Source organism: Pinus tabuliformis, chromosome 9, assembly GCF_031772625.1.
Source record: "Pinus tabuliformis cultivar Carrire ecotype Pingquan chromosome 9, CPIR1, whole genome shotgun sequence".
In the NCBI taxonomy this organism is placed as follows: Eukaryota; Viridiplantae; Streptophyta; class Pinopsida; order Pinales; family Pinaceae; genus Pinus; species Pinus tabuliformis.
This window is the reverse complement of record NC_142307.1, coordinates 1,119,659,922-1,119,686,427: the sequence shown is the minus strand read 5'-3', so window position 1 is coordinate 1,119,686,427 and position 26,506 is coordinate 1,119,659,922. Positions and strand designations below refer to the sequence as shown.

The 26,506-nt window shown below is 38.2% G+C and overlaps 1 protein-coding gene across 1 annotated transcript in view; it reads left to right on the top strand.

Moving 5' to 3' along the window:
- Window positions 1-26,506, top strand: part of LOC149152584 (ATP-dependent 6-phosphofructokinase 6-like) — a 269,302-nt gene that overhangs the window by 124,105 nt on the left and 118,691 nt on the right. The window contains exons 9-14 of the mRNA XM_089441164.1: window positions 17,352-17,420; window positions 17,638-17,767; window positions 18,039-18,079; window positions 18,637-18,861; window positions 19,010-19,058; window positions 19,303-19,457. Coding sequence (XP_089297290.1) covers window positions 17,352-17,420; window positions 17,638-17,767; window positions 18,039-18,079; window positions 18,637-18,861; window positions 19,010-19,058; window positions 19,303-19,457 — 669 coding nt within the window. The remainder of the gene's footprint in view (window positions 1-17,351; window positions 17,421-17,637; window positions 17,768-18,038; window positions 18,080-18,636; window positions 18,862-19,009; window positions 19,059-19,302; window positions 19,458-26,506) is intronic.

The window sequence follows — 26,506 nt, the reverse complement described above, 5'->3', positions numbered from 1 at the left end:
TCCATTCAGTGAATTTTGGTCATTATGAAAGATTGAAGAAATTAGGTTGAAGGCAAAGAGCGATGTTGGATCAAGTGAACAAACTCGAGCATATGCAGCTATGGTTAGAAGGAAAGGGAAGTTTGGAAAGTTTGATCCTTGTAAAAAGAAAAAGCTTGACATGTCAAAGATCTAATGCTATGAATGTAATGAATATGGGAATTTCAAGAGAATTTGTCTTAAACTCAAGAAGGACAACAAGAAGAGAAAGGAAAGAAATAAAGCCCATATCACTAAAGAAGTAGAAGAGCCTGAAAGGAAGAAAACAAAGGAGGAAGTGAAAGACTTCTACTATGACTAAGATAACCTCCTACATTTAGTTCTTTTCAAGTTTACAAAAGATAGCTTTCATGGTGGAACACATCACAAGTATGATAGGATGCATTATAGCTGAGATTGAGATGACATCATCATTGAGGCATGGAAGGATAACCAAAATAGAAGTTCATATGGTTGAAATTGTCATCATAATAGAAAGGAAGTAGCTCATGACATCTTCATTGAAATCATAGTAGTATATATCGTTGGACAAAGTCATCTAGCAAGATAAAAGATTTATCAAGAGATGAATCACTATGTATTTGCTCTGTTACAAGCCTTTCTTGCAGATATGCATAAGATTGTTTAGGCTTACTTGATCCTGATGCTCCCCTTTGTGATGTCTTTCTTTGCTTGATAATCTTCTCAGAGTCAGGTACTGGGTCAGCTGGTGACTTCTGAGGATTTCTCCGAGTATGCCTCACAAACTGAGCCAGAACTGTGATGTGGAGTCGCCAAGAGGTTCGGGTTCTAGTAGAGTCGCCAGATAGATGATTACAACCAAAAATGTGTCCAGACCTTGTCTATCATCAATGCTGGATCTGTGTCGTTCTCCCAGGGAAGCTGAGCTTCAATCTCCTCTCCCCGGCAACGGCGCCAATTATGTTAGAGCTCCAAGAAACTCTCCTAGGCTGTAGCTTGGAGATGCCTGGTAACATATAAATTAAATTATTTTTTGCCTAAGTTTATTGGAAGGTATGATGGTTTGGTTCAAGCCAAATAGCCACTTCTACTCTGTTTTCACTCCAGACATGCATGAACACCCTCAGACTACAAGGCTTTAGACCACCAATGCTCAACAATTTAGGAATTAGGTGAATATGGAGAATACTGACCACACCAGCAGATACACACAACCATGTGATGGCCGGTTGCGACCAGTAAAGAAACTTGTAGATCAAATCTATCAATGAAAAGACAAGATGACAGTTGTTTTGCATCGGACATAGAAGAAACTTGAGTGGCCTACTCACTGATACGTTCAATATTTCAATACAGAGATGAGATGACAATTAACTAGTATTAAACATGGAAGTAATCACAAATACAGCACCACAGGCGCAAGCCTAGACGGAGAAGAAATGGACAATGAGCATGTAACAACAAAAGAAGTTTGCATTGCTGAAAATGAAGATGAAACGCTGCAAGTGGCAGAGTGTCTATAGTCTCCAGAAGTTGAACCTTACATCAAATGCCAACCTTGATTACATCCTTCTTTTGGCTATTTATAGTTTAACATTATAATGGCCTTGGCTGCTTAGGGATGGAGGTGTCTTAATTGACCACCAATTGCATTTAACTGTCTGATAGCATCTTCAGATGCAGTTGCTTTCTTTATTACGAAAACTCCATCAGTCTGGTACTGTGCTTTCCTTCAGGTGGTTGGACTGATCATGGCAGAGGAGTCCCGTGATTGTTTAATTCGGTTGCTGAGTCGTGCTATGTCCTTTTCTCCATTTGGCCACACTCTCTGTTAAATGCGGTTGTTGGGGTTAGACTGGACGTGGGGACGGAGTGCATGGGCAGATGAATGGCTGGGTTGATCGCGGATGGTGGCCATCGGATTAGGGAGATGATTGGTGGAGATCAATTTACAGAGGGTATTGGTCATGGTGCGAGCAGGACCTATCAGGGTCGTTGGATCTTCGATGGGTAGATTGGACGGTTATCAGGGGGCAAAGATGCGCGGGCGATAGCGTGTGGGAGTGGTTTGTCCTAAGCGGTAATGGTGTTGATTGCGCGGAACTCGGGCGGTAAGTGGTAACTGTCAAAAGCCGCGCGATTCCACTCAATGAATGAGACGTAGCAGTAGAGGAGAGAGAGAAACCGCCCATATCGCGCAGGTATTGTTCGTGCTAGTTGCCCATACGGTACGAGCGAGGACTGTTAGATCTGACGAAGGTGATCTAACAACAGGGAGAGATCGGGCATGTTTGCTTTTATCGGGCGCAATATGGGCCGATGGATTGGCGGGAGAAGATCGACGACGGAAATGCTGTGCGATGAATTATGAGCGCGTAAAGGCATATGGCTGGGTTTTATGGGCGTTTTAAACTTTTCAGTTTGGGGCTAAGGCCAAACGAGGGGGGGGTTTGTCGGGTTAGAAGGTTAATTTGGGAAATGAGAAGGGTGAAATGTGATTGGGACAAGAGGAAAAGGGGAAAATTGACCCAGGCGGGGCCGCTTTGAGAACAACAGACCAGACCGAGCCTCCTTTTGACCCTCCAAAATTCAGCACTGAACTTCAGGGCTAACAATCGATATTCAATTTAAACATGAACAATAATTCTAATGACAATGAAAAATTAGAGCACTTATTGCCAAGAACAATTAACCAAGGTTCTTATCAACACTTATATGAGACTGAAAAGGATGCCAATTAAGAGATATATAATTTAATGCTTAGGTGATTAATTTTCCTCAAACACAATTAGCTAACTTAGATTATGATAACAAGTTTCCACAATGCCAATTAGACATCAATTCAGTTGCTAATGTGAAAGAACAAGAATCATCAACATGCTCAAGTCCAAGAAATGATCACTTTAGTTAACACCAACTTAAGCAATAGAAACCATTCAACAAGAGATGAGATTAATGTGCTTATGTGAGTGAGCTCATTAAGTGCAAGTCTATAACTTTAGAGATTATGGAACTTACAAGAAAACACAATGTTAGAAAACCAATGATAAATCACTTTCAAATCCAATGTTACCAATGCTAGCAATCTTTTCAGTGATAGAGCATTAAACCAAATCAATAATCCTTATGTAGTTTATGTTCCAATGACATTAAATAATCAAAATAAGACTTCTTAGGACAGCAGTAAGCCAGTTATGACAGCAGTATGCAATCTTATGCTAAATGTATCAAAACAGTCCCAAAATTTTTCTCTTTATTTAGATTAATGAGAGCACTTAAGATGAGATTGCAAACAGTGAAAAAAAAATGTAAGGAATAAATGCTTATCCCACTGTTATATATCAGACCTAAATATGCACTTTAAAACAATATGACAGTCTTCCAAATTAATGAAATTTGGCCAATCAATGAATGCCAAATTTATGCAATGATTAGTGAATTTGCTTAGGTAACTTATGAGTTAGATTTAGATCACTTTCGTAAGGTCTTTACCTGTTATGAAACCAGCTCACAAAAAGATAGAAAAGATAGTTGAACGCCTTAGAATTCAGCCTCTTCGAGGGGGCAATCTCTTTTACATTACACAAATGAACAATTCTTGGATGATTCAAATGACAAAACCTCCTTTCTATATATAGGAGTCTAAGGAGTCACAATATAACCCAACCGACCTAACAATAATAATATAAAGCCACAAAAATAACAATAGAGGGATTCTATGGGGCACAGTTATAACAATATGGGGACAACAGGGGCACAACAATATTAATAAGGGATACAACTACAATAGTAATGGGGTAATCACTAGTATTATAGGGACCTAACATGCCCCTCTCTTTCAAAAAAGTGTTGTCCTCAACGCTTGAGTAGTTTTGGAAGTTTCTGTATAAAATTTTCGTCCTCCCATGTGGAATTTTCAGTGGATAAGTTCTTCCACTTGATAAGATACACCGAAATTGATCGATTTCGTAGCTGTCGAGTTATTGTTTCTGTGACTGCGTCTGGTTCCAATATAATTTTTCTTTCCTCGTCAAGTTCTGGCAAATACTGTTTGAACTGGGAGCTTGTTGCCTATAACCTTCTTTAAACATGAAACATGGAAAACTGGGTGCAATCGAGAAGTTGCAGGAAGCTCCAATTTGTAAGCCATAGTACCGATCTTTTGCAACACCTTGTACAAACCATAATACTTTGGTGATAATTTATTATCCTTCTTAGCTTGCTTTAGGGACATTTGCTTTTATGGTTGTAGCCGTAGGAATACCCAATCACCTACATCAAAACTTCTTTCGCTGCGATGTTGATCTACCTGTTGTTTCATTCTATTCTGTGCCAACACGAGGTTATCCTTTAAGAGTTGGAGGACCTGTTGTTGATGTTCGATGTGATGTTCCATTGCTTGAACCTTAGAATTTTCTCTTAAATATGATGTGATGGATGGTGGCTGATATCCATAAAGTGCCATAAATGGGGTCATTTTTGTTGCTATATGGAAGGAAGTGTTATACCACTATTCAGCCAGAGGCAACCATTTGACCCATTGTGTCTGTTTATCAAATACAAAGCAACGAAGATATCCTTCCAAACATTTGTTTACTCTCATCAGTTTGCCCATCAGATTGAGGATGATAAGATGAGCTATGAGCTAACTGAGTACCAAGACAAGAAAATAATTCTGTCCAAAAATTTCCAGTGAAAATGGGATCTCTGTCACTTACAATAATCTTTGGGTTTTCATGTAGCTTTTGAATTGTTTCCATAAATGCAGTAGAAACTGTACTGGTTTTAAATGGATGTGATAATGCACAAAGGTGTGCATACTTGGTAAGTCTGTCAACTACCACCATGTTGACACTTTTTCCCTCAGACTTGGGTAAACCTATGATAAAATCCATTGAAACCTTCTCCCAACGTTGGCTTGGAATGGATAAAGGTTGTAATAGACCCGGTGTCTTAATTGTTTCAACTTTTTTTTGTTGGCAAACCAAACATTCTGCCACAAACTTTTGAATATCTGATTTAAGGCCATCCCAAAAAAATTTCTTCTTAACCCTGTGGTAAGTTTTTAAAAATCCTGAGTGCCCTCCTAAGGGAGAAGTGTGCAATTCCATAAGAATCTTTTGTTTTAATCGGGAATTCTTACAGAGGCATAAGCGATCTTTGTACCATAACGAATCATTTTGCTAGTTAAATGTATCAGATGTACTCGAATCTTGTTGTACTTTCGAATAAGTGCCCACACTTCTTTATCATTCCTCCCTTGCTTCGTTTATCCAATCTGGTTGGATAATAGAAATGGCGCACAACAATGCTTCCACATCCTCATCCTTTCTTGAGAGTGCATCTGCCACCACATTTTGCTTCCCTTTTTTGTAGATGATTTCAAAGTCATAACCCAACATCTTTGTGACTCTCTTTTGTTGCTCTTTAGAGGATAATTTTTGTTCTAAAAAGTGTTTAAGGCTATCATGATCCATTTTTACCTTGAAGTGTCTTCCCATTAAGTAGGGTCGCCATTTCTTAAGTGCATGGAGTATTGCTAACATTTCCTTCTCATAAATAGCTTTGTGTAAAAACTTTCCCTTGATTGGACGACTTTTAAAAGCAATGGGCCTTTCATCTTGCATTAAAACAGCACCAATTCCATTTCCTGAAACATCACATTCCACAATAAAGTTTTTTGTGAAGTCCGGTGTAGCTAAGACCGGTGCTTGGCACATTGTCTCTTTAAGATGTTCGAAGTCCTTTGTTGCTTCTGGAGTCCATGAAAATGCATCTTTCTTCAATAATGTTGTTAGAGGTGCCGCTATTCTCCCATAATTCTTAACAAACTTCCGATAATACCCTGTCAACCCGAGAAATCCTCGCAGATGCTTTATGGATGTGGGGATTTTCCATTCCTTAATGGCTTTAATTTTGCTAGGGTCTGCGTTAACTCCTTCATGAGATACAATATGACCCAGATATTCCACCTCTTGTACTCCAAAGAAGCATTTGGATCTTTTTGCATATAATTGTTTCTCCTCCAATAGTTGTAGCACCCTGTCAACATGTTCAACATGATCCTTCCAAGACTTGCTGTAGATTAGTATATCATCAAAAAATACTAACACAAATTTTCTAAGGAAGGGTTTAAAAATGGTATTCATCAAACCTTGAAATGTTGAAGGTGCATTGGTAAGGCCAAAAGGCATGACCAAAAATTCATAATGACCCTCATGAGTTCTAAATGCTGTTTTCGGAATGTTTTCAGTCTTCATTCTGATTTGATGATATTCTGAACGAAGATTCAACTTGGTGAAGTAAATTGATCCATGCAATTCATCCAGTAATTCATCAATGACAGGAATGGGAAACTTATATTTAATAGTGAGCTTGTTGAGCTCCCTATAATCCGGACACATGCGCCATGATCCATCCTTCTTGTGCACCAATACTACTGGACCAGAGAAAGAACTTTGACTAGGTTGAATTATACCCGCTTCTAACATTTCTGCAACCATACATTCAATTTCACTCTTTTGGGCATAGGGATATCTGTACGGCCTGATGTTTGGAGGAACACTTCCTGGAATCAGATGAATAGCATGATCATTATCACGAATAGGTGGGAGACCTTTGGGAGTCTCAAATACCTTGGAATGATTGTCCAAGACTTTTTGGAGATCTGGAGAAATAGATGATTCCAACGTGGAAACATCTAGCGAACATAATTGTGCAATTACACCTCTTTGCTCCTTTTTTAGAAGCTTTGTCATACCGTTAGAGCTGATTATCTTTCCCTGTTTCTCTGCAATACCCCTTAATTCAACTTCCTTTCCTTCCACAAAAAATTTCATGAAAAGTTCTTGAAAATTAAAAGCTGTTGTACCCAAGGATTGTAGCCATTGGACTCCTAGTACAATATCAGCGCCTCCCATTGGAATGGAAAGCATTGGGCTATTCAATACATATTCTCCCATGGATAGCTTGATATTATGGCACTTTCCAGAGCAATTTATCGTTCCTCCATTTGCAACCATCACTTGACACTCTGGTGCTGGATATAGGAAGCAATTCAATTCTTTTGCTGTCTTACAATGAATAAAATTGTGAGTACTTCCTGAATCAGTCAACACTATTACCTTTTTCTTCTTGATTTGTCCTTCTATCTTGATGTTTTGAGGAGTGGTAATTCCAGCCAATGCATTACAAGATATGGTCGGATTCATTTCTTCTTTATCTAAGCTTTGTTCCTGGAGTATATGCTCTTCTTTTGACCTTTCTTGCTCCTTTTCTTCTTCCTCTTCATAATCATGTAGAATAATTTCTTCTCAGCGCACTTATGACCTTTAGTGTATTTGCTATCACAACTGTAAGAAAGCCCTTTTGCTCTTTTTTTTTTCCAATTGTTGTGGTGTCAACCTTATAGGTTGTGGAAGACTAGGGGCAACAACACTTCCATCTTTATAGTTGTGAGTGGTATGCTTCTTGGTTGCCATAATTTTGCTTTCCATTTTTCTTGCTAACCTGAATGCCTTCTCTAATGAATCGGGTTCCCAAAGGAGAACATCATGTTGGATATTATCCTTTAAAGTCCCTATGAACACATCAATCCTATGCTCCTCTGGAATATTTTTTACCCTTATGTTCAATTTTTGGAACTCTTCAATGTGCTCCATTATTGAACCCTTTTGTTTGAGACTTATCAATTGGCTAAAAAAAGTGTTGCTTTTTGTATCCTCATAATGTGCTGTCAATTCTTCCGTAAAAATTGCCCAAGTGATAATTTGTTTACGAGAGCAAAGCCATTGATACCATACAAACTGATTTGGTTCCAAATATAAAGTTGCAATACGTGCCTTTTGTGTGTTTTGCACATTATTGAGATCAAAACTTGCTCCATTTGTAATATCCATGTTGCGAGATCCTTGCCATCAAACTTCTTCATATCGATTTTTGGAATATGGTGTGTCTTCGGTCCAATATTAGAGTCTATGAAATCATGATTAACATTTATTTTGTTCTCATCATGAGTTTCTTTTACTACCCTTTCACCATTAGTAAGCATTTCTTGTAGAAACTTTGTCAAATCTGTCTTCAAATCTTCCATGCCTGTCTTCAAATCTTTCTTCAAATCGTCCATCTTAGCTTCCATGCCATTCATCTTAGCTTTCATGCCTTTATCTTAGATTCCACGCCTTTTATATTAAATTTCACACCGATTATCTTCGCTTCTGTTAGCTTTTGTGAGAGTGACATTTGTTGCACTTGGTATTGTAATTTTGATATATCATGTAGCATTTCTTCCTCTTCTTCATGAGTCATGCTAGTGCTTTCAGGTTGCTTACTAGTTCCTCGGGGCATCAGTTACCGATAATAATGCTTGACTATGCCCTTTGAATTCTTCAAAGTAATTTTTCAAACCAAGCTTAAGAAAAAATTTAAAAAATCTACACACCTTTTTTCACTTTGTAGGAGCTCGATATTGCCTCTGATGTGTCTCCGTAATTTCAGATCATCCAGTTCTGAAATTGCGACCTGCAATAGTCATTTTTCCAATGCCACTAGTTTGATACAAATTGGATTCTCCAAGGAAGAGTTATGCCAAATCTCTCACAGTGACTTGATTATAGACTAGTTCAATAGAGCGAACTTGTATGACGTTCCATGAGTCACTGTTTCGACCTTTTTCTCTGAAAAATATATACAAGAAACTACAGTTCGTCCTCTTTCTATACCTTCTTACGAAATTTCAATCTGATGCTCAGAAAGAAAGTTATGACAATTTTCCCTAGGTCACCTGTTTGGAATGTAATTCAGGAGTCTGCAAAAAGACCAACTTCTTCAGATCATATCTACGCAAATATAGCGCGAAGAGCTCTGAAATTCGGACCCGAGGTTCAGTGCGATTTCTTCTCAAATGGTTTTTTTTTAGCTTCTGAAACATCGCAGAAAAAAAGTTATAGCGTAAATGCTACGATCACCTATTTGGAGCAGCGAAACCCTAGAATCCAAAGCTCTGATACCAAATGTTATGAAACCATCTCACAAAAAGATAGAAAAGATAGTTGAACACCTTAGAATTCAGCCTCTTCGAGGGGGCAACCTCATTTACATTACACAAATGAACAATTCTTGGAAGATTCAAATGACAAAACTTCCTGTCTCTATATAGGAGTTTAAGGAGTCACAATATAACCCATCCGACCTAAAAATAATAATATAAAGCCACAAAAATAACAATAGAGGGATTCTATGGGGCACAGTAATAACAATATGGGGACAGTAGGGGCACAACAATATTAATAAGGGATACAACTACAATAGTAATGGGGTAATCACTAGTATTATAGGGACCTAACATTACCACTGCTATGCAATTGATTGTATGGCTGTAAGTGAAATAGTGAAGGATTGAGGGTTATATGAAGCAAACCAATTTTGTCCATAGGCCTTGGAGATGGGCCACTTGCTTGCCCAAAATTTCTCTAAGGAGATGATCACCTGCAATCACAAGCATAAGCTTGAAATCCACTGGAAACACCATGTATTAGTTCCAAGAAATCAAGAAATTTACCAATACAAGGACTGAATAGGGCAAAAGAGGCAAGAACAAGGCTAGATGAGAGGGCAACAAGGCCTATTAGGCCCGCGGCTAAGGGAAAAAGGCCTAATGGACCCACAACAAAGGTAGAAGAGGCCCCTAGGGCCTACGGCAAGGTGAAAGGAGAGGCAGCCAAGAGGGAGGAGAAGCCTCTAGGCCTGCGACAGAGAAAAAACAACCCTAAAGGGCTTGCAGCTAGGTGAAGTAGAGGGTTAAAGGCTTGCGGTAGGGGATAGGAAGGCTGCCAAGAGGCGGCGAAAGGAGAAGAAGGGCCAGTGAAGGGAAAAAGAGGCTGACAGAGGGTAGCAAAGGGGGGCAAGGGAATGGAAGAAAGGCTAGAGGCCTAGGAAGGCCTGCGGCCAAGCCTAGAAGACCTTAGAGGTTGACGGCTAGAGCACAAGGGCCCACGACAAGGGTTTGGAGACTAGACCAGGGCTATGGCTCACAAAGGAGGGCCAAATAGGCCACAACTAGAGTTATGAGGCTCAACGCTGGGCCTAGGAGGCCCTTATTTTTTATTGAAATCCTTTCAAAACGAATCTCACTACAGATCTTCAAAATATCGTCCAAATTCACTGCAAAATCTTGGATGCTGGCCTTGCAAACTTAATGGAGACTAGATCTTGCCCTCAAGGGCCTAGATCTCGTTCCAAAACCTAGCAAAATCTTCTTAAAGCTCACCTGCGCAAATGAAAATAAAATTTCCCCAAAACCCCAATATATATACAAAATTTAAAATAAAACCTCAAACCCCAATCATTGCAAACAAGGGTTAGACGTATATTTACAAAATAATTACAAATATACAAGGCTTGGAAATAAATATTTTTGAGTATTAATTTGTTAAATAATGACACTGGATCAATGTGTTTTTGAAAGTTATAGTATTAACCACAACCTTTAGCGAAGTAAGAAAATCAGATTTAAATTCCCAGAGCCAAAACAAGGTCAACTCTTCTCCAACGTCTGTGAACTTGGAGCCCAAGGGTCGCTGTACCTGCAAATCTCTATATATTTCTTCAAACAAAATTGTTAGACATATGGTGAGTCAGATCACCTAAGATGTACCCAAAATCTACCAATAGAATGTTCTTATCACTGACAAATGAAATAACAAACTTATATAAAAATTTAGCACAATATAGGAAAGCACATAACCAACACATACCACAGAGCAATGGACAAAGAACACCATGAATTGAACCCAAAGTCTTTTTATTATGATTTCAAATGTTCTTAGTAGATCAATGGATCAATACGAGCGTTACAAAAATTAAATAGGCGAAAGCCATAATTTTTCTCCTGACTTGAGAAGTAAAATGGCTTTTAATTTATAGATAAATACTCCAAGTGGAAAATAATGGCTAGTTGGCTTGATCCTCGTCAAAATAATCTTGACCGTTGATAAATATTTGATCATATTTTAATCTTTGCCGTTGAAAATATTTATTGAGGAAAATTTCGAATTTATCATAAAACCCATTTTTTGAGAATTCAAAAACTATTTTTTGGGATTAATTTCCTCAAAATTTTGACTTTGACTTAGCCATCAAGGTCCAAGGGCTTAATTTTTCTTAAAATATCCATTTTTGCCTTGGTGGGAGACCTTCAAAAACTAACTTCTTTTTGACCCACGATTTTTTCCCCTTGGAGAAATTAATTTCTCTATAATTATTTTTTTGACTCTAAATTGATTAATTTTCTGTCTTAGGATTTAATTTTATTTTTGCAAGAAAAATTAATTAATTGACATAAGGGGGGATCAATTATTTTTTCCACCCTTGAATATTTTAGTCATGGTGTCTAAGTATGAGGGACCATGCACTAAAATATTTTTTACATCAGATATTACAAATTCAACCCTCAAAGGGGGAATACCCTTTCGTTATAGACCCTCGAAATAATTACCCAATTATGCGACACAATATGATCTAGTATAGACCAAGTGATCTGTAATAAAATAATTTAGCCAAATAGCTTAAATTATTCCCAAACAATTTTTACAAAGACTTGATATAACACTAGGACTCACCTAAGATCTTGTCAATAAATTCCACCCTAGCTTTGGGGTTTAAGTTGGAGGAAAAACTTTGTCGATCATCCTTGTTTAGAAACATAAATAATTCGGTGATGTTAAAAAACCTCCAGGATGAAATTTGTCGCCAAAATCAGAGGCTTACCTAGGTGTTATTACAAAAGTTAAATGGTCATACTAGTCATTTACATCACAACTTGTAGAATTTGGGTTTACAATGATACAATGATGTGCTGGCTGATGATTCTAAACTTTGAAAAATGTTGTACACTGCTTCTTCGGACTTGTGACAAAATGGGTACAACAACGCAAAATACTCATAAGAGGTTACATTGGCATGCCCTAAGGTGGTTAGGCCATGGTACCACCAATCATGTTCCCCTCCTTCCAGATGTAGGGTGGCTAGTTTAATAACATTAGCCTCCGTTACTTAGTTCAAATGGAAAAAAGTATCCATCTTCGGGATTCATGCCCTTCCTATGCATTTGGTAGAGCCATCGTAGCTAGGAAGAGTTAGCTTCCTAACAACGTGTTGTAGCTCTGTGCCTTGTGTGGGCGCAGTCGCGCACCACCTATTCCTCTGCCCTTGTTGCCACTCTTCAACAAGAAAAAATATTTAAAAGAGATTGCATCTTGGAAACCCCCATGGATTGATATTCCCTGTAATATTCTCCGAATGGCATGTCCTCTTGTTCGGCTAGTTTTGGGGAGCTGGCAGACAGGAAACTAGGCTTGGTAGGTTGAGATATTCTACTATAGATGTGAGGGTGGCTTTAGGGGTTTGTAATGGCATTATTCTGAGATGCTTCTATCCCTTCACCAGCGGATGATTCTTCATTGTGGCCCTTGTTTTTGTTTTGTCGCCTCATTTCTCAACCATTTCCTTCTTCTCTTTGGCTAGATCATTCAAAATGTTTAGAAGGCCCTAAAATGACGGCTCATCCTTATCTGAACCTATCATGTCGACCTCCTTTGATACAATAATTATTTACTTTCCATGCAATGGGGGGTTTGGCTCTTGACCAATTGGCAACTCTCTTTCTTTGCTCCTGTACCTCTGTCTTCTATATCTTGTGTTCTGAAAATTTCTGGGGTCATAAGTATCAACATGACAACCGACCAAGATCATGCTCTGATACCACTGAATGTATCATAAATAAAAATGCACAATTTTTCTTCAATTTTTAAATTTTCTTCTCAAGGAACTTTTAACAAAGCTGCCATGCAAGATCTACCATATACTTAAGAGAACACTTCCGCAAACACTTCATAAATTTCATCAAACATATAGTGAACAAGCTGAAATACTTTGCGAGAAGAAGTAAACATGCACAATGAAATTCACTCCAAGGGTAACATCATCATTTCAATTTGTTGGAATAATTACTTTACAAAATTTGGAGTGAAGAACTTGGGAAAATACTTCAGCAAATAACAATACCAACTTGGCCCTCCTGTAGGTGATCAAGGTCCCCACAAAATCGCAATTCGGCCTTCAACACAAAAGTGAGCTCGACCCCTTGGTAGAATTCAGCCCTCAACAAAATCGAGCCACTGAAATGAGGCCCCACTTAGAACCCGTCCCTTTGAGGAGAAATTCAACCCTCATGAGCAGTAACTCGACCTCCTGGAAATTTCATTAACTCGGTTCCTTGTAGCAAGGAAATTTAGCCTCCTCCCAAAAGCAACTTTGTCCAATTAATTGTGGCTTCAACAAAGGAGCTCGGCCTTAGAGAAATATTGAACACAGCCTCCTGGAGAGAATGGAATCAACCTCCTATAAATTCTGGTACTTGACCCTACTTGGAGAATTTGCAATTCGGCCTCTGAGTAGGTAAGTATTCGGCCTCACACTTTCCCAGTCAGCTCGGCCCCTCCTTAAGAAGAATTTCAGCCTCTATGGGTGAACTCGACCTTCTTATCAATTCAACCCTCAGTTAAGTAATTCGGCCTTCACCCAAAACTCGCCCTCCTTGGCAAGTGATCCCTTCTTGCAACAAGTAAATCAACTCGAGATCACCAGCAAGATGATTATCAATGAATCTGGAAAAAATGGAAATCCAACTAGGGTGGCAAGAAATTCTACCAAATTTGGGAGCTCAACTAGGGTCACAATGAAACCCACCGAAACTGGGGTGAAGATCTCCCTTGAACACCTCGCTCCGAACTCACTTGAGCTCCACTTCAGTAGCAATAAGAAATGATAAGTTAGGATGATGCACAAATGAGCTCCTCCCTCCTCTTATAATTCTTCATTGAGCAACTTCTAGAATTTTCTTTTGTTATTGAGTTGACCTGTTTGCCACCTTTTTACCAGAATAACAAAATACCAAAAATACCTTTTTGCCACTTTTTTACCAGAATAACAAAAATACCAAAATTTGCAAAAATATGCTTTGCTGCTCAAAATGATGGGGACATTACATCATTTGACTTTAGAGATTCCCTATTTTAGAGTTTGAGCAACATTAATATTTTGGAGACACTTCGAGCTGCCATCATAAGACTTTATGAGTCAGTTATTGGTTGTGTCCACTTAGCTCATAGTCTATTGCATTTTATTGCGGTTATGCAAGGGTACCCTCTCTCTTTGACTTTGTTTGGGATATACATTGATCGTCTTGAATCTTTTCTTAGGGAACATACACAGGCCGGGGATGGATTCCTCTTCAACCAAGTCTTGATCTCTTTGCTTCTATTTTTCAATGATGTGATCCTTTTGGCCTGTTCTACGGGATTGCACAGTCAACTTGTTGCTTCTTCTTTTGCGATCTTTGACAATCTCTTTTATTTTCAATGGGAAAAGATTGAGATCACCATGGAAAAGTCTTCTTTGAGGGTTTTGTTTTCAAGGCCTTGGTTCAACTCAAGATATGCATCCTAGTCTTGACCCAATAAGGGATATGGCTCCCTTGCCCTTCTTGAGAGAGTGTTCCAGCATCACTTCTAAAACATTTTGTCAAAGATGCACCTCATGGATACAATCATCAGATCCTTGGTCTTCTATGGTTGTGGTATCTGTGGGCTCAACTTGTGTCAGGTGGAGTGGGCTTGGATTGAGCAATGACATACCCTTCTGTTCCACAACATCATTTTTTGCAACTGGGGAGGCCATCTTCATACTTGTCTTTTTCCTTAATAGAGTCTGGGCATTGGGTGGCTTTACTTCAAGGAGGACTTAGTATCCCCACCTAGCTCTCTGCTCCTTCAAGGCCCTTTTCTTTGAAAGTTCCTTTGACTAGGTTCACTGCTAGTTTTCAAAGGCCTCCAGGTCACTTTGGTTTATCTCTCCGTATTGACTCCCCTGTTTTAGGTGCTCTTTAGATGCTCCGAGGCTCCTCCTGTCATGATCATCTAAACAAGATCTGAATAGGGTACTAAGAGAGAATATCTACAGAATATATTTAAGTCACTTGGATTGCATCTTTTGAGGGTCTTGGCCCTAAGATGACTTTATATTTCAATTTTTTTTTGTAGTTGACGGATAGCCTTATTGTTATATCTATGTATACAACCTTATTGCCAGCTCCATGTTGCCTTTGATTGGCTCTGGGTTGAGACTAATCAACACCTTCCTTTCTTGGATAGGTTTGGTGAGCTTTGCCACATACAGGATATTAATTATGAGATGCCCCTTTTTGTTGTATTTTCTGTTGGTGGAGTGCCAATTGTGACCTTTGCCCATAAAAATGGTAGAGGGAATCACTGATATTTAGTGCATTATGATTATCTTGTAGGTATCTAGATGCCTCGTGATGATCTTCTCGGGAGGTACATTTATTTTTTGTTTTGATGTAATTCTATATTATTGTGTCAGGACTTATGACGAATATCATATTTCAGTATCAATGTATGATGTCCCTTTTGACATATTACATCTTATATATCGGTTTTATTTTCATATTTATTTAGCAATTTGTCTGTTTGATGTTGCCATTGCTTTAGATGTTCAAAAAATTGAAAAAATGATTATTTCTGTATTGTTTGAAGTTTCCTGATAATTTCTGATAATTACCAATAATTTCACTAATACTGTCGATATGTTATTCTGTACACTCAGTGATAAATTCTACGAGACCCTAAATGTAATATTGGTCTATATACATATGGTTCCATAAGTGTCTTGCTCATTTGCTTCTTAGCTGAAAGCATGCAAGGTGGCTGGTTGGAGGCAGCTAGGTGGATGGGCTGGCTGAGTGATAGCTGATGTCTGATGGGCTGGTGTTTTTCTAAATTCATCCGAGGTTAAATTGACATATTTATACTTTTACAGTTTCAAGTCTCTGTGACATGGTGGCCTTGTAAACATCAAATTTCAAGCCTCTGTGACATGGTTTATCTAAAAAGATCACCAACATGGAAGGGTCCTTCCCAATGTTGTGAAAAGCGCGAGCGGGATTAAATCGGCACGGGGAACGAATCAAAAAAATCGGAAAAATCGGGAAAAAAGCGGAAAAAAGCGGGAAAAAATCGTTTGGTACAAAAATATTCATTTTTTTCATTTTTTTTCAATTTTTTTAATATCTAAACCATCTACAACATAAAATAAATACATTGACACATAAATATGATAGAAAAACTAATATATAAGATGTTTAATATCATTGATAGCGCTAAAATCACACATAACATTGAATCATGTCTTGAATAGTAAGTCCTGACTCCTGAGTCCCAACCCAGCCTCAAAATATCAACAAAAAATATGATAATGTATCTCATCATGTCATAATGTCATATACAATAAAATGAGGTGTAATCCTATTGATTTCCTCTGCCCCTCTTGCGAGAAAATGCCACTGCTTTCCCTTTCCCTCTAGATGTAGATGCAGGTGCCTGTGCTGGTGGAGATGGCAGTGGAGTCTGATGTGCTCTAGAAGCTGAAGAACTAGAAGTAGGAGCTATAGGAGGTAGACCACGTCCTCTACTGGTGGCAGGGGTAGCTCGAGCAGGTGGTGTCACCTGGAAACATTACAATCTCCCAATCCTGAAATCCTGAAAAACTGATAAGTCTGCTGGATTTTGAATGAAATCTAAAATTCTACTTTCTCCATATGAAATCCAATGAGGCTGGAACCACTCTCAAACATCCTAAGTCATTTCATGGTAATGTTAAAAATTTAAGTAAAAGGATGAAAATGAAGGTTCACTTTTACTTTAAGAATTTAACATTACCATGAATAGCATATCCATACTAGGGCCTACACTTGATCATTAAGCTGCCCCACTCAAAAATTATTTGTTTCTTTCAAAAAAAATTGCATGAAAAAACCCAAATGACCAAATGAAAAACCAAAAAAAAATTTATAAAATCGTGCTGTCCCAGCAACCCCGAGCTTTTTTCGGAAAAAATCGGCAAAAAAATAGCCGGTTTTTTCGTGTAAAAAGCGCGATTAAATCGGCGCGGGGAAAAAAGCGCGATTTAATCGCGCTTTTCACAACACTGGTCCTTCCTAAAAAAGTCAACAATGGGGCAGGATATTAAAATCTACAATATACTGTTAAAGCATTTTTAATAACTGAAAATTACAAATAGCATATGAATATATTTTGTTGCTTGAACAAGGTTAAAAGATTTATTGTACTCCCAGCCATTTTAATACTGAGAATAGTTTTTGATATTGATATGATTGGATGGCACCTTAAAAATTTACTCTAATTGGTACCTTTGTGCAGGTAATTATTTTCAGTGTAATATGTTTATGTTTATTAATGATAGAAACTTATTTGCAGGAAATCCGGAAGCGTGGTTTGAAAGTTGCAGTTGCGGGAATCCCCAAAACTATTGACAATGATATTGCAGTACCGTTCAAACTGAGTTCTATGTTTCTTTGCCTTCAAAATTGACAAACCAAATAAGAGAGAGGATGCTTGTTATTTCCTTTAGCAGCAATACTATTTTTCTCAAAATACACTGCTCCTTATACTAAATTGATATGATTTGATATTTTCTGATAGTTTTTAATTTATGTATGTAATTGATACTAATGAACTTTGGGTTTTGTATTGTATGTGTTAGGTCATTGACAGGTCTTTTGGTTTTGACACGGCTGTAGAGGAAGCCCAACGGGCTATAAATGCAGCACATGTAGAAGCAGAGAGTGTTAAGAATGGCATAGGCCTTGTCAAGCTCATGGGTCGCTACAGTGGTATGTGGAAGGGGATCTTTAATCTTACTCGCCTGGTGTGAGAAGTTGCAAGGAATTATTTTCCTTTATCCTCTCTTTAACATTGTTTTTGATTCTCTGATACACAATCTTTTGTATTTTGTTAAAAACCTTACAGTAAGTGTAGCCATATATGCTGTTTTCTATGTAAATGACAGTCTCCAACATTTTTTATTTATTTTTCCATTGCTTTCATTTAAATATGTCATGCAAGTTAGAATGTTTGTCTCATACATTGTTGCTTCTTGGGCAGGGTACATTGCCATGTATGCCACACTTGCAAGCCGGGATGTGGTAAGGCCTTGATTTCCATTCAAATCTCTTTGTCTTGTCTCAGGAGATTTTTGAGCTGCCAATGCGACATCTTCCCCTGATTTCCATCCAAATCTCTTAGTACTGTCCAAAAAGATTTTTGAGTTACCAATGTGACTTCTTCATGAAGGTGATCAGATCAGTTAAACCTGTGAATCTTATTTTCCACAGAATTGGTGTGTGGATGTTTGGCTGCTTATAATTATTGGCCAATCACCTATGTAGTTTTGATTCATTTCCGAATTTAGTTGAAGTAAAACAACATATTGCAATAGATATGGTTTCAGAACAGAGAAGGCAATTAAAACTGCATTTTTTTCCCGGAAAAATTGATTATTAATGATCATAATAAGGAAGTTTTGTGGTGCTGCAATACCCTGTATTGTACACTAGAACTGATTCATAAGCTATGCAAGGTGGAAAGCTTTTGTGGTCTGATTTCCAACAGCTGATATGAGTTGTAGTCCCACGCCAAAATTATCCTTGAATGGCTGAACTAGATTTGTCCACTGACAGCCTTTGATCTGTTGGTTGTGCAGGATTGTTGTCTAATACCGGAATCACCATTTTACCTTGAAGGTGAAGGTGGCCTTTATGAATTTGTTGAAAAACGCTTGAAGGAAAATGGACACATGGTTATAGTTGTAGCTGAAGGCGCTGGACAGGAACTTGTTGCTGAGAGTGTGCAAAATATGGATTCACGTGATGCCTCAGGAAACCGGTTACTTCTTGATGTTGGCTTATGGCTCTCTGAAAAACTCAAAGTAAGATAAGTTGAAGCATATCGGTGACTTTCAAGTTTCAACCTACCAGAAAATAAATGTAATCATCAATTTCTTTAGCATGATTATCCTAGCAAATCATTGCTTCACCTTATTATAGATAACTTAACAATCTTTGCTTCACTTGTAGGATTATATGACTGTAAAGGAACACAAGGAATTGACCCTGAAATACATTGGTATGACAATTCATCCTTCTTAAAGCATATGCAAAAATACCTTTTCATTTTCTTTATATATTTATAGTCATGAAAGTTTGTTTAAGGTAGGTATTTATGTGATGTCACTAACAGGCTAGTCACCTAATGATTGATGTGGTCCTAAGTTGAAATTGTAGCTGGAAGTTGAATGCAATTTTCATTTGTTTTAAATGAGATTAGCTGAATGACAGTATTCTTTCATCTTGGTATTCCATGCCTGCAGATCCAACATACATGGTTCGTGCAATCCCAAGCAATGCCTCTGACAATGTCTACTGTACACTTCTTGCTCAAAGTGCTGTTCATGGAGTCATGGCAGGATATACAGGATTCACTTGTGGGCCAGTTAATGGGCGACATGCTTATATACCAATTGCTGTAAGGATACTTTCTATGGATAGCTTCCTACTTATGGCACGAAGGTTTATAGTGTAGTTATTTTGAATCAAGAAGGAAGTATTTTAATTTTATAAAAGTGAAGCGAACAAAGTTCCTTCTACAAATTAATTACTCTAGAAAACTTGGAATATAAAGATATGAGGATACAAATATTATATATTAAATGTGTGAATAAGAATAAGAATGATAATGAATGAATGAATTACAATGAAAACGAGAGGCTTGCTTTTATATTAGGCAAGTGTCTCTTCACGAAGAGTCATGTCTCATTTAGACATGCCTCTTCAACCTAATTACTAGTTTAACTAATCATTATTTATGATTATTATTGTTTACAATTATTTTACATTATTTATATATATTTTATTCGTTACATTGCCTCCTTCCTCAAAAAGCTTTGTCCTCAAAGCTTGTCGATGAAAAAGGCTTGATCTCTTTTTCGGCTTCGAATGTCTTTCTCTCTCGGAATAGTCATCTTCGTCGATACAAGCTGATATGATCTTCTAAGTGACAAACAAAACTGTTGCACTAAGAAGGGATCAGACCATCCCAAATTAATTTTCTTTGTAGTACTCTGATCACTGGAATTTCGTAACGACTTCTAAGTATAAGACGAGATTATGGTTACATAACTCTTCTCTGGAACATCAACTTCTTGTTTCTGTTCTGAATAGTATCGATACATAGCATGGTTGAGCTGTCTAATCTTGTGATTCGGATTTCGATATGGAACCTTTTTGGTTTGATTTTCCCTTATTGAGCATGTGGCAATTTTTATATTTTTTTCTGGCGAAGATGATGTTGAGTTGGTTATGGAACATTCACTTGGGATGTTCATCGTTTGAACTGCAACATCTAAGTGTGTCGTTTCTTCAACTAACTTGTTTTCTTGAGTTTTCATATTCATTGGATCGGTATTTGTTGTTTTGTCATCAAATTGAATTCCTACATTTGATGCTTCCTTCTCGATAAGTTGTTGTACCTTGTTTTCTAATGACGTCTTATCCTTCTTAAGTTTCTTAATATGCGTTAGTGATTTTTCACTATGGTTTTTAAGTCGAGAAACTTCTTCATTTTTGTCAACAGTGATTTTGTCAATTTCTTTTTGCATATTTTGTAATACCTTTTTACTTTCTTGAGACATTACTTTTGAAATATCTGATATATCTTCTGGCGTTACTAAATTTGGTTTCAGCGTAACATCTTGGAGTGTTATTTTCTTCTTCCTGTAAGAAAATGTTAAATTTTTTTTCCAAGTATTTAGAATAAAGGACCCTAGAGTTTCCATCCAGGGTGATCCCAAAACAATGTCACTATCGTTAAAACATAAGGTTTTCACGGTGAATTGTGAGGTAAAAGTATAATCTCCAATATTTAGGTGTAGATTGCTTATGTCGTATTGTTTGTTACATATGCCAAAAATATTTGTTTCAACTATATTTGATTCAGGAATCACCAATTGGTTAGCACATCTAGGACTAATATAGTTACTTGCAATGTTTTTAAAACCGGAACCGGTGACCGGACCGGTCCACCTAATGAACCGATTTACCGACCGGAACCGGTCTAACCGGGACTGGTTTGGTCTAAACGAACCGGTTTTAGAAAAATACATTAAATAATTATTTTTTAATGAAAAAAACTATTTTTAAGATTTAAAACCATGATTCCAAGCCAATAGAGACAAAATATGCAAAGATTGGTCATTGATATACCATGTAAAGCCTTAAAGGTGAATATATCAAAATGGCACCGAGTGCAATACATATCATCGACAAAATACATAAGCAATGTGGCTCTAAATGGCCACTAGAGTGCAAAAATAAAGCCTACAAACTATGGGGCTAGTGGCCTACTACAAGACTTCAGTCTAGACTCTACATATATGATAATAGTAATACTATAATAGTGATCAACATTATCACTTGAAGTTGAAACTTCTCATGAGTCTCAGTCATCATGATCAAACTCAGTTGGTTGAGTCTCGACTCCCAAACTGTGTAGCCACAAACTTCTCTATTGGTTCAGTGACTTGAGTCTCAAACTTCTGAAGGTATTCTGCCCTAATATGCCCTATTATTTCATTTGGTGCTCCACATGGCTTTACATGGCCTCCTATCCCAGCCAAGTGTTGCTTGAACCTGTTAATACCCCCTCCTTGAATGGATTTTTGGCAATATTTGCAGATCATTTTGCCATCAATCATATCACAATGAGCCCATGCAGTATCTTCGGCTTTTGGAGGCATGATGACTCCCTGGATGGTAGATCATAGAAGTGAGAAGTTTATAACACAAAAAAAAAATTCATGGACAACAGACTCAAATGAGGAATTATCAAGTGCAAATCCTTACCTGGAAATGCAAACTAGCTCTCTTAGCCTCCTCTTGAAGATGGCAACTCCACTGACAGCTACACACTTTCTCCAAAATAGCTCCAACTCCAACTCCAAGATGACTACTTCAGCATAAACTCCACACTCTCCAAGCTCACAAACAAACTCACAAACACTCACAAACACTCCAAATCAGTTGTGTGAGACAAATGAGAGTGAGAGGGGTCTCTTATAGCTTGGAGAGGGCCTTTTTGGAGGGAAAATACCTTTCGCTCCCCCCCAAAACCCCTAAACCACAAACTGCCTGCGCTTTTTCATAAGTTATGGTGGGCTTGCCATAAACCGGCCGGCTTAGGACGGAACCGGCCGGTTTGCTACAAACCGGCCGGTTCCGTCCTAAACCGGCCGGTTTTGACCGGTTAGGGCTAAATTTCGGTCACAAGGCAGGGTTAACCGGGTTTTTAGGCCGGTTCCGACCGGCAGGCCAGCTAACCGGCCGGTTGGACCGGTAACCGGTTTTTGTGAGCGGTTTTAAAAACTGGGGTTACTTGTTCCAGCAAGACTGATAGAGATTATGATATCTCTTCCTGCGAGCGATCCTTTGATTTTAAATAATGTATCAACACATTTACCTAAGGTTTCAGGTAGAGTTGCGGGAGAGCACTCCCCCCCTTCGAACCCGCTCCCAATCCGCGCTCCGGGTGGGAGCGGCTTGGGAGCACGTTCTCGATAAAAAATTTCCGCTTCCTGCCAAAATCGGGAGCGAATTCGGGAGCGATTTTGGGAGCGCGCTCCCAATAAAAAATTTCCGCTCCCTGCCAAAATCGGGAGTGAGTTCGGGAGCGTCGCTCCCGTCACTCCCGGAGTGAAATTAAAGCCCCCAAGCCCTTTTAAAACAATTTTTTTTTTAAATGAAATTTTTTTTGGCATCCGTGGAATTTTTTTTTGCGCAAATCACTCCCCGCGTCGCCCGCATCGCTCCCGAAGCGAAAATTAAAAGCTCGGGAGTGATCGCGGGAGAAAAAATTTCTGCGGACGCCAAAATAATTTCATTTTAATTTTTTTTTTGTTTTAAAAGGGCTTGGGGGCAAAAAATATTTCATTGTGACTTGAATGAGTTGAGGAGAGCAAAGGAGCGAGGAGAAGCGAGGAGCGAGCGCCGAGGAGCAAGGAGCAAGCCTGCAAGGAGGTTAGTAACTTAGTAATTTAGTATTTTAAACCTTAGTTAGGTAGTAATTTAGTAATTTAGTTTAGTTTAGTTAGTTTAATTTAATTTAGTGTAATTTATTTAGTAAAAAAATCATGAATCTAAATAAATGAAATTAATTAATCTAAATAAATTAAATTAATTTTCTCATTCCTATTCCCATTCCCATTCCCATTAAATTTTGTAAATTCAAAAGCCTACAAATATCAAACATCATGGACTTGGCTATATTTCTTGGCATTTTCCTCTTCATGGTCCCTTTTCTGGTTATTACAGTGCTAGAGAGTAGGAAAAGGAGGGGCCAAAATGAAGAGGGGGATGAAGAAGCTGGAGAAAGTGGATTTGATGAAAACTCCGGTGAGGCGCTGGAGGAGGGTGAACATGACTCTCAAAAAACTAAACGAGACCAAACCCCATTGTGGAAATATGTTAACAGGCCTGAAGCAGGGAAAGGGGGTGGAACCACTAAATTTCATTGCCCCCATTGCAACAATAATTACATAGGTTCATACACCCGTGCCAGAAAACATCTTTGCGGGAAAAGGCCATGGGACAGAGATAAACAAATAGGAATCAAAACTTATGCAGCTGTGTCAGCAGCAGATAGAGCCAAATATATAAGGGAAGAGGTGGAAGCCCAATACAAATTTAAAAAATCAAGGGGTTTCTTTGAACCAAGCTTACAATCACAAGCACAAAGAACTCCTTCAGCATCCTCCCAAGGCAGTGGATATGGAGGCATAGGGTCAACAGCTTTAAGGCGTAGAACCATATCAGATTTCCTTGATGAGGGGTTTAGGAATGATGTGGATTCAAAAGTTTATAGGTTTCTCTATGCATGTGGGATACCATTCAATGTTCTTCTCTCACCTTATTGGCACGAAATTGTTTCTGCCATAAATGATGCCCCTAAAGGATACAAGAGCCCTAGGTATGACAAGGCAAGAACCGTTGGACTTGATCATGAAAAAGCAAAATTATCACATTCTTTGAATACAATGACAAGTTCTTGGAATGACCATGGGGTGTCCATTGTATCTGATGGATGGACAAATGTAAAAGGCAAGCCATTGATAAGTGTTCTTGCTGTGTCTATTAGTGGTGCCATCTTTCTAAATGCATATGATTACTCAGACAAGTTCAAGACCGCCATCAACATTGCAGAAGCATTACTTGAAACAATTGACCCTATTGGGCATACAATGTCATCCAAGTCATCGCTGATAATGCTCCTAATTGTAAGGCAGCGGGAGCAATTATTGAGGATAAATACCCCAACATATTTTGGTCTGGGTGTTTGGTTCACACATTGAACCTTCTGATGCATGATGTTGTTAAGAACAAAAATGCACAATACAAATGGATTGGTGATTTGTACAAGAAAGACAAACAAATGATAAAATTTATTACAAATCATAGCAATACCCATGGCCTTTTCCGCAGTCACTCAAGATTGGAGTTGTTGAAGATTGCGAAGACCAGATTTGGTAGCTATGACCTCACCTTTAGGCGCCTTTTGAAGGTAAGAGAGTCACTGGCTAGCATGGTATCAAGTCCACACTGGCAGGTATTAAAGGAAAGGGCTACAAATGCAGCTGACAGGCGAGGTTTTGAACTGGTGGAGGAGGCCGTTCTTGATGGTATGTTTTGGTCAAGTGTGAGGCAAGTATTGGATTTCACCAAGCCAATTTATCACATGATTCAGTTTGCAGATACAGATAAACCAGTGATTGGCGAGGTGTATAAGCAGATGGATACCATGTTGGGGCAAATAAAAGATACTGTTCATAACAAAGATCCCGACTTGTACAAACTGATTCACGATTGTGTTTGTGTACGGTGGAATAAACTTAATCTTCCACTACATTGCTTGGCGTATATCCTTACGCCAAAATACTACTCTACATCTTGGTTGGGCTAACCTGCACCAGGGGGTGGGATTAGGACCAAACCCCATTTAGATGTAGAGGTAACTAGAGGATATTTGGAAGCATTGAAAAGTTGATACCTGACAGGGAGGAATGTGCAGCTGTGCGCCTTGAAATAGGTAGATACTTTAGTGGCATTGGTTTGTTTGGTAACTTCCATGCAATAGAAGACAGAGACAGATTTGATTCTCTCACATGGTGGGAAACATATGGCGACCAGGGACTTTTGCCAAAATTGGCAAAAAAAGTTCTATCACGGGTTGTAAATACTTCTTCTGCAGAGAGGTGTTGGAGCACCTATAGCTTCATACACAATGTGAAAAGAAACAGACTCAATGAAAACTGGGCAGAAAGCTTGGTTTATGTGCACTACAACTTGAGGTTGTTGAGTCATTACTGTGATCGGGCTTATGAGGATCCCACATATAAAATTTGGGACAACCACCCAGAGGATGACAATTTGGAGGATGGCACTATACATTTTGAAGAACTGGAAGAGGAACTTATAAGGGATGAAGATAAAGCAGCTGCAGCAACCATGCCACCTCCACCATCCAGTAACAGTGCTCGAGTTCCGAGTCTTGTTCCTTTGCTGTTGCCACTCCATCTACACCCTCACGTGGAAGGCATGTGCCTTCTAGTTTTGGTCGTTGATCTGTGCAGGAGACTCTTAGAAGACCACCACGACTTGCTCATACAGGAGACTCTCGTGGCAAGGGCCACATGTAGATTTACAGTTTACTTGTCTTTTCTAGTTTCTATTAGTTTTCATAACTGTTGAGTCTTGAGTCCTTGACTCTTGACTCTTGACTCATTCATATCATAATGATATTTTTTGTAAACAATATATGACTGTGACAATGAAAGTTTGAAGTTTGAAGTTGCCAAGTTGGCAATTATAACTCATTGGTAATGATTGTGAATTATGAATATGATCCTTCATGAAAGACTAAAGTTGTTTCATTTCATTTCATTATTCATATTTCATTTTATAACATTTCATTTCATGTTAACAGTTAGAAGTTAGAACTTAGAAATATCTAAGATATTATTTCTTGTAATGGTTAAACTTAGCTTACAAGTACAACTTTGGTGATCAATGATGATAAATGTTATATATTGAATTTTCAATTTTGCAAGCTTGAAGTTGAAACTTTAAGATTGAATTTGATGAATCAAGATTCACGAGACTCAATATGTTGCAGTTGTAATATGTATGTTACTAACTTGTGGACATGGTTGATGAAGATTATAACTTCTAGATGATTGATGTGATATGGTTCAATGATCAATCTATGTTTTTTTATGTTTTTTATATCTAATTCATCATTCTACATGTTTTTGTTGACATATATGTATCAAAAATTAAAAAATATAAAAAATATATACATTAAAAAAAAATCGCTTTGGGATTCACTCCCAAACTGGGAGCTTCTGAAAATGTCGCTGTCGCTCCCGTTTTCGCTCCCGCTCCCTGCTTTCGCTCCTGCTCCCAAGTAACATTGGTTTTAGGAAACCTTTCATTACTAGTCTCCATTTTTGCTTCTTAAATATTAAA